Source organism: Besnoitia besnoiti, chromosome III (genome assembly GCF_002563875.1).
Source record: "Besnoitia besnoiti strain Bb-Ger1 chromosome III, whole genome shotgun sequence".
Lineage (NCBI taxonomy): Eukaryota > Apicomplexa > Conoidasida > Eucoccidiorida > Sarcocystidae > Besnoitia > Besnoitia besnoiti.
In genome coordinates, this window is record NC_042358.1 from 1,176,492 (window position 1) to 1,185,574 (window position 9,083).

At 59.1% G+C, this 9,083-nt stretch overlaps 1 protein-coding gene across 1 annotated transcript; it reads right to left on the bottom strand.

Moving 5' to 3' along the window:
- Positions 1-524: 524 nt before the first annotated feature.
- On the bottom strand, positions 525-7,091 carry BESB_044850 (uncharacterized protein; the record flags this gene model as incomplete). The annotated part of the gene is made up of 7 exons (XM_029362936.1): positions 525-2,492; positions 2,925-3,235; positions 3,965-4,115; positions 4,349-4,810; positions 5,168-5,433; positions 5,610-6,835; positions 6,979-7,091. The coding sequence occupies 7 exons, from the start codon at positions 7,089-7,091 to the stop codon at positions 525-527; spliced, it is 4,497 nt and encodes a 1,498-aa protein (XP_029220302.1).
- Positions 7,092-9,083: the final 1,992 nt, after the last annotated feature.

The window sequence follows — 9,083 nt, forward strand, 5'->3', positions numbered from 1 at the left end:
CGTCGTCGCGTCCCGCCCCGCGAATGCCGCAGCTTTCACTCTCGCTAGGCCCCATGGAGGCACGCATGCATGAGCGGACGAGACGGAGTTCTTCTTCAGTGCCCGGTTGGGGGGGTTTGAAGTGCAGCCTGGCAGCCTAAGGCCTGTGTAAGACGCAGTAGCACCGAAGACGCCCCTTTGATTCGCAACAGCACGCCCTCTCAGAGCGATGCTGATCATCGAGCATCGGGACCGCAAGTTTCAGAGACGACACTCTGCGGTGGTCGGTGTAGAATTTAGGGTCTAGGAGGTAGGAGGTGGCCTCACGGAGCTTTTTAATCGCGCCATTTTTGTGTCGTTTTCTCAAGGCTCGCACCAAGGCTGTCTTCTCCTCTCATTCTTCTTCGTCCCCGTGTCTCGCGAGTGTCGTCGTCAATCGCCCCTGCTGTTCCGCTCCTCCATCGTAGGCATTTGCTGTCAGCCGCTAGCCCTGCGCACGTCGCCTCGCTTCCGCCCGCCGCTCGCGTAATCCTGCTGGGTGGCGCTCACAGAGGCTTGGCTTTGCGGGCGCTGTGCCGCGCCCACCGCCAGCCGATCTTTCTGAGCATCCACGCGACGAGCCAGGCGCCGCCCAAGTCGAGGAAGACGAGGGCGACGATTTGTGTTTTGAACTCGTAGGAGGGGAAGGGCACGAGCGAGAGCGTTTCATTCAATTCGGGAAGCACCTCAAAGACGAGAAGCAGGAGTAAGCCGACCAGAAAGCCGAGCGTGACAAAGAGCGGCCGGTTTTCCAACAGAGGCGCCATGAAGGGCGCGCCTTCGTAGTTACTCAGGAAGGTCGAGGCGTGCATGGAGGCGATGAGAAGGAAGACGACGGAGTTGACCAGGTTCGGCTCAAAGTGCCCGTCGAGGTTCGGCGTATAGTCCGGCGCACGCAGCGCGCGCGCGAGGTCCCAGGCCGTGTACAGGGTGTACGTGTGAAGCGAGGCTTGCAGGACCAGGGACAGAAAGACAGTCGGATGAAAAATCGACGCGATCGGCCGGCACGGCCCCATTTCCAGCGAAGGCCGCGTCTTGGAGATCAGCATCGTCAACACGGTGCACAGCACGTTTTCCACGCTCGTCTGAAAGTCCCCCAACTTCACGCCGTCCAGAGTCAGCACGGAGAGCGCAAACGCCGTGATCACAGAGTTCAGCGCCATCAGCTTGTACATCATCACCACGGTGACCAGCGTCGCCCGCCCTGATCTGAGAATCAGCGGAACACAGCGAATGGAGTCGCCCTTGAATGTGAAGGGCGAGGCAATCGAGGCGTCGCCCAAACGCACCAGCGGCGGCCCGTCGTCCGTCTGACTCCAAATGTCCTCCATCCGCCGCTCAAACTCCTTCTGCAGTGCCGTCGAACCGGCAGAGACGCCTGGCTTCGCGGGCGCTGCACACGCGACAGCGACCGATGTCTCTGGCTTCTGAGGCGCGTCGACCCCTCCTGCCCCGAAGACACTCCAGCCTCGCCCGGAGGCGACCAGGGCCCTGCACTGGGCGTCTTCCTTGCGCTTCCGCTCTGCCTCCTGGCGGCTGCGGCCCGCCGCGGGCACGTTGGCCTCCTGGCAGAGCAGCGAGACGCCGACGTGTGCGGCCTTGAGCGCGCCGACGTCGTTTGTGCCGTCGCCGCACATCAGCGTGACGAGGCCGGAAGCCTTGAAAGCGAGCAGGATGAGCTCTTTCTGCTGGGGCGACATCCGCGCGAAAACGCCCACGTACGGCAGCAGAGGCCGCAGAATCTGCACCTGCTCCCGCGCCGTCTCCGCGCCGCACGCCTCCAGCAGAGACGCAATCACAGGCCCCGTCAAACACAGGTGGAAGTCTGCGCCGAGCTGCGCGAGGCCCTCGGAGGAAAACGGGGTCCAGCATCCCGTCGCGTCTCTGCTTGCGGCCTTCGCGGGCCCCAGGGCGGACAGCAGGGAGACCCGCATTTGGCCGTCGCGACTCTCCCAATAAAAGTTCTCCAGCGCCGGCGCAAGGGGCGACGCCGATGCCACTCCTGGCGACCGCGAAGGCTGGCTGCGACGCTGACGAAGTCCCGCCGCCGCCGGAGCGGCGCCCGGCGTCGCCGCCCCGTCATCATGAGCAGACGGCTCATCCGCGGACTTTCCGCACTTCAGAATCAGAACAGGGCGCGTCAGGGGCTTCAATTCGAGTTCCTGCTCCTTCTCGTCGTCGCCGCGTCCCGCGCCGTTCTCAGGGAATCCAGCCTCACCCACCGTCGAGCCCTCGCGGAAAATCCCGACGTCGATCGCCACTTGGCACGCCGTCAAAGGGCTGTCTCCGGTGACCATAATGGCCCTGTGGCCTGCGCGCGAGACAATGTCGATGTCCGTCTTTGTGCCGGCTTTGATGGGGCATGTGACGACCAAAAAGCCTGCAAAAACCAGGTCCTTCTCCAGCTCCCAACGCTCGGCGTGTGCGAGGTTCGACTCTGCCTCTCTGTAGGCAAGCGTGAGGACGCGATATCCCTGCGGAGACAGCGGGACCAAAGGACACAGGAAGGAGCCTTTCCACCTAGCCACATCGGCAGCGCACAAGCCGAATGCTGCCGCGTGGGCGTTGCGTTTTAGTTCTCGGTGCCACCCTCTCGCGCGGACAACCGCGCAAGACTTCCCGGCAGCCAAAAAGTCCTGAGACTGTGCCTTCCGTGAAGGCTCTGCGTCGAGCCTTCGTTCTTGTCTCGGTGACGAGTTTTTTCGAAACTGGAGCTTAAAGGAAGCCAGCCACACAGGACTCCGGCCGTGTGTATGTTGCTATGTTCTCCGCTTCCACCGCATCGGTCTGTCTGTATTTCTCTCACCCTGTCGTCTTTTTTTCTCTCTCCTGCGCCAGACACCTCCTGCCCCTCTCTGTCTCCAGCCGGGCCTCAGTGCTTGCCGTGAGGAGGCTTTCCCGCCTACCTTCATGCAGAATCCCGTGTACAAGCTGTCGTAGAACGGCGGGACGTCTTTAAGGAAGTTCTTCATCATCTCTGGAGAGCCCTTCGAGGCGACGAAGACGCCGGACGGGCCGTCGCGAACTTTTTCCGCGTTGCTCGCAAAGGCTGCGGCCGCTGCCTCAGCTGCAGCCGCGGGGCCACACCAGGGCATGCGCGCGCCCTCCAGACGCGCTACCACGGTCATTCTTTGCAGCACAGAGGAGAACGGAAATCGGCGCACAACCGAGATGCGCGTCTGCTGCGTTGACGAGCTGGTGGGCAGCGGCCGCGGGCCTGAGCACGCGAACGAAACGGCTAGCGCAGGCTGTGACGCACAAGTTGTTTTGGCTGGCCTCCGCCCCGGCTCTTATCTTCCACGCCTCAAACGCAGCCGCAGGACAGCGGCTCCAACTGGAGATCTCCCGCACTCAATCAAATCCAGGATATCGCCGTGCAGGGCGTGTCCAATCGAAACCATGGAAGGCGAGAGACACGCGGGCACTCGTCACAGGCCGACAGCCAAAAGGGATGCGCGTCGATGTGGGCGACGGAAACGCCCGGAAATACGACATCCCGAAAATCCCCAGTGCTCGTGCGCAGATACACACAAAGCAAGCATGCCACAACCGCCTGCTCCAGTGACGCGCGGGCGTGCGAAAGCCTGACAGACACAGCCGCTTTAGGGATTACGGTCTACCGCCGCGCCGGACGCTTCTTCCAGCCCATGCACAGATCGATATTCCCATACGCATACGGCTATACTGAAAGAGATACATATATATAGATATGAATATAACACTAGATATCGATATAGATATAGACAGATAGATAGATGCATAGGTAGAAACCTGTACACGACAGGAAGAACCGCTCGACAAAATTGGCCGGTTGCCGCCGGGGAGGACGCCAGACACCGGGAGGCCTCCCGCGGTGGTCTGCAGAAGTAACCACACGACCCGAACCCCTCCACCCCTCCCTCCCCGAGGCGCAAGAGAGGACAGCCCAGCAGCTAACGTCACTTACGAGGCGCAGAAAGAGCGCAGTCGGGCGAGGCGAGAGTCCATCCGACGGATGTGAAGGCGGCCTTCTCCAGGGGATCGCCCAGCAGCTGACCGTCGACGAGGGCGAGTGCGTGGCAGGAGCCAACCACCGCGACGGTCTCGAACGGCAGACACTGGCACACGCACGCGCGAGCACCGGAACTCGGTTTTCAGAGGAATCCACGCCCGGCACTCGATTCCCAGGCCGACACGCCGGAGGACGGCGCGCCAGGACAGGCGCCTCTAGCGAACGGCTGTGGCGCTGCCGAGCTCTGGACGCTGCAGCTCCCTCGTCTCTCACGCTGCCTCCGTCCTTTCTCGGCAACTCTGCTGTGTCCAGCGTTCGAAGTTCCCCGTCTGTGCTCACCTGCGTGAGAAGCGTCTCTTCTTCGGCGACGCACTCTGTCTGCGACGCCGACTGGCGCGTCCGCGGCGAGCTTGCGCAGGCTCCATAGATTCCCCTCACGCGCATCGAGTCGGAGGTCAGCGTGCCAGTTTTGTCGAATGCGCAGACGTCGACCCGGCCGGCGTAGGGCACGCGGAATGGCTCTGTGCAGAAAATCTTTTGGGTGAAGAGAAAGAGGAGAGACATGGTGACGGCCAGCGAGAGCGTGATGGGGAACTCCGCAGGCACGACAGCCATCACGATGTGCGAGCAAGAGAGGAAGAGCTTGAAACGGGAGCGATCGGCGTTGCGAATGCCCTCGCGCAGCACATACGCCGACGCACAGAGCGCCAACATAAGCAGCAGGCCGAGGAAGTACCAAGCCTCCCGACACGCCACGGTCACGCGCCCGTGAGAGAACAGAATCGTCCTCACGAGCTTTCCCTGAAGCAGACGCACAGACCCAGGGCCCAAGACAAAGGAAGACGAATGCAAGCACTTGCTGGAGAACCACGCGAGAAGCCGCGCAGCTAACGAAACTGAAGATGACAGCACACGCCGCGCAAGCAAGCGGCGAAACAGATCTTCCAGAAACACGAGAAAGATGACACGAGTGACAACGGAACGGAAAACACCAACACAAACGAAAAATAGCTCCCTGAAAAAAACAGACGCTGGAACGAAGAGGGCGCAACAGATGTAGAACCGACGTGGAGACCACAGGGAAGGTATGAAGGATGAAGCGGCCTCAGATCGTACCAGAGGGCCGCTTCCACGACGATTTCATTCGCCGGCGTTTACCTGCGTCGTGCTGAAGGCGGTTCGGAGCACGTATGCGACACAGCCTTTCTCTGGAACCTTTGTCTTGAGGAAATTCGCGTGCTCATTTCGGTGAAGGATAACTGAGGTACCCGCAAAGATGACGTTCTGCTTATTCCGCGACTCCATATCAAGGCGAACCTCGTCTGCCTCAGGCAGCTGCTTGTCGGTCTTCGCCTTGTTGCTGTGCGTCTCACCTACGCAGTCGTCCAGCTCTAGAGCTGCTTTCGTTTGCGGAATGGACTCGCCTGAAGGCAACAGGAGTCGCGGAGAGAAAGGGGATATTTCGGTGCGAGAAGCAGTCGAATGCTTTCTACAACAAAGACGTCTCACAGCCATACACAACGCGCCCGTTATTTCTGCAGTTTTCTTCACGCGCGCGCGTTCCACGCGGCGCCGTTGTCCATCGCGTTCTGCGCCACACTAGCGTCTGCCTTCTGCCTTGGCTCTGCGCCGTCTGCGTCGCTGACTCTAACACCCTGCCTCTCTTCTTCGTCGGTCGCGGGTCGCTGCAGGTCAGCAGCTTCAGCCGAGCGGGCGGGGGCACCTGTGAGGGTCGCTTCGTTGACGACGGCAGATCCCTGAAGGAGGAGAGCGTCCACCGGGCACACGGCTGCGTCGGGCTTGCTCGAGCCTGTGATGGCGATGATGTCCCCTGGAAGAAGGAGATCTGAACGGAGCGGAATCCAGGCCCCCGAGCGGAAGACGTGCACGGGGCGGGGCGGAATGCGCATCGCGCGAAGCTGCTGAAAGTCCTTCAGGCGCTTCTTCACCATCTGACACTCGAGCAGGACAAGCATCACCAAGGTGAAGAGACTGTACTGCCAGTACTCGTCGATCAGCCAGAGAGAGACGCAGAGCATCTGAAACACGAAGAAGGGAGAGACCGCGTGCTCCTTGAACAACTCGCGGAAGGTCGGGATGGGGATGTCGTAGTCATTCGAGCCGTACTTGGCCTGCACAACTGGAACGGCAGAATCTTCTGAGGGATTCCAGTCTGGAAGAAGCGGCTTCCCGCTACCGCTGCTTGGCAGCGCAGAAGACGGCACAGGCGATGACGCGGCCTCACCGCGGACAGGAGACGGCGGCGCAGTCGCATCTAGGCCTTTCCATTTGAGGTACTCGACGAGAGGACGGTCTTTGGGGAAGCGCAGGGGCTGAAAGATTCCTGTGGAAGGAACGAAAAGGAACTTCTTTTTCCGGTAAAAGAAGCAAATCTGGTCCGGCAGACGCGCCAAAGAACACAGCGTCCGGTGCTCTAAGGGCTTCCCGCTGGGCGGGACGACTAGCACGTGCGTCGCTTCCTGGATTGACGCGCGAGAAAACCCGACCACACAGTCCAGGCTTACGAACCAGTGGGTGCTCAGGTGCAGCAGACCTCCGAGAAAGATGCACAGAATGCAGTACAGGAAATAAAACGATGAAAAAAGCCACGTCAAGGTTGGAAAAAGTTCTTCAATACTCTTAGGGGGCTCAGTAGTCGTCGTTGTAGACGCTTTGCCTTCAGCGGGCGGAGGAGCGCCACTGGCGTCTGCGGAGGCAGCCGCCTGGCCTTCTGTCTCCCCGCTCGCTCCTCCGCTCAGTTGAATGCCTGCCTTCTCCCCCGCGCTCTCTGGTGGCTTTTCCGATATTTCTTGTGGAGCGGGGGTGCTGCCAGGGGGGTGCCGTTTGCTTCAGGACTCGAGGAAAGCGGCGCTGACAATACGGGAAGTGTGTCCTCGCGGTTCGCCAGGTCCTTGAAGACCAGTGACGCGCACAGGCCCAGTAGCAGCGCAAACGGCCAGACATCGTACCGCAGCAGCCATGGTTTCTTGCGATACAGCACGAAACGCCGGACTCGCAGCTCAACGGATGCTGAAGCGGAGGAGCTCCTCACCTCCTTCAGGTCGAAATCTGCCTCAGTCATGTTGACAGCAGGCCGCGGCCGGTTACATACCGCGTGCTAACCGCGGATGTGTCGCTCCGTGGCGGCAGCGCGCAGGACGGAGTGGCGGAGTGCACAGGATGGTGAGTGTGGTCTTTGGAAAGCGAAATACACGGAAAACCCCCAAATGCGAGCAATGCGAGATGTTCAGAGTTGATCTCGCCTTGAGAAATCGGCTAAGTCTCAGAGGAAAGGACAGAGGCGCGCTGCATGCAGGCAAGTTGGTAGCCACACAGGAAGGCGATGTACCGTGCGCCTAGATTGTTACACAGCGATGCAACGCCGTAAAAAACACTTGTCTCGGCGATGCAACTCGCCTTGCCCAATGTGAAAGATTCCGCTGTAGATGCAAACTTGCTCAATGTTACACACGCGCTGTACGGCCTGTGAGATGGCTGTGCTGCCGCCGACTCCCCGTCTGGGAGCCCGTCGGTGGCCTTGGGATAGAGGTAAAGAAATGCGGACAGTCTACATCCGGAATGAAACGGTGTCGCGTGAGCAGGCCTCACATCCTTTAGAGGCTCGACGATCCTGTCGGGAATGCCAAAGTGACTGTCGGTGGCATGCACAAGAGGATGCAACCTCGGCATGCTGCATCGCTCAAGTGCCGTGGAGGTTCGCGGACCCTACAGCGCATGTGGCTCCTGTTAGCCGTCTGTCGCCCGCACTACGGAGCACGCGTCGAATAGCATGCTTTATTCTGTTTGATTTGGCATTCTCACTGTCAGTTGCGGTTAACTACCTGAGCATCCACCGCGCTCAGCCTACTTTCTTCTGCATGCAGCGCTCCAGTTCGTGACCACCGGACACGCCGCCGAGCTAAAAGAAGACAGTCTTCACCGCCGAGGCAGTTCAGTTGATTAGCAGTGTTGACCGCTGCAAATCAGTATCACACACAATGCTGAGGGGGTACTCAGCGTAGAGATTCTGTCGCTCCTTCTCACTAGCAATGCGTACGAGTCTCCGCCTGGTTCAACTGTTTGCGCAAGTGCTACTCAACGGATCACTCGCATATTGGCATCGACTTCCGTCGTGAAGCAGGTCCAAAGTGCAGGAGCAATAAGCCTGTCTCACAAGAGTGCAAGAAGGGTTCATGTTTCCAGTTTTTTCGTGTGGCTGGGCCAGCTGTCAAGATCATAGCTAGGCCATGTGTCGTTATTATCAGTTTATTCGATGTGAGTTATACAGTTCTGGATCGCGGATCAACCTTTCAGATTGACGTGTTCCGTGGTGGTCCCACTGCTGAAGATGCCGTTTCACCAGAGATGCGGCAACTCGCAAAGCGAGTATTGTTTTTGACTTCTTTCCGGTGTTGACCAGACTACGCACAACAAAGTATGACGAAAATAAACGGCAGTCGTTTCCCTGTTGACCAGTGTGCATTATGCGTCAACTACGGTCCAAGGGCGGTGGAACACCTGATATGTCCTTGCGTCAGGATCTCTTAGACGATCCTTTGGCGACTCCCTGTGATCACCACTTCTGCAGATCGTGCTGTGATAACCTGTAGCAGTCTGTTATTCGGACATGCCCCCTGTGCAGGAAACAGACATACGGTTCGAGTGGCAAAAAAGAATCTGATGGTACAGCGGTGGATGGGTAGCTCGTCTCTGATCCGAGCAAGTCCTTCAGCCGTATTCTAGAAGGAACTCCAATGGTGTGCAGCAACGAAGGATGTGACGAGGGTATGCCCCTACAAGAGTTTTTGCAGCATGTGGCGTCCCAGTGCATTCACAGGTTCGTCCGGTGCGGTCACAACGGATGCCAGCAGCACTTCAGAGCATGCGAGCGTGAGCAGCACATGAGGAAATGCCATCACAAAACAATACATTACGCATGCTGCAATGAAGAGGTGATGGGTGGATGCGAGGTGCTTCCTTGCAGCTCGGATTGTATAAGCATGCGGAATTCCTTCAGAAACGAGCGCAGCAGAATGCTTCAGGTACTTTGGATGAAATCTTTTCTTTTTCACTG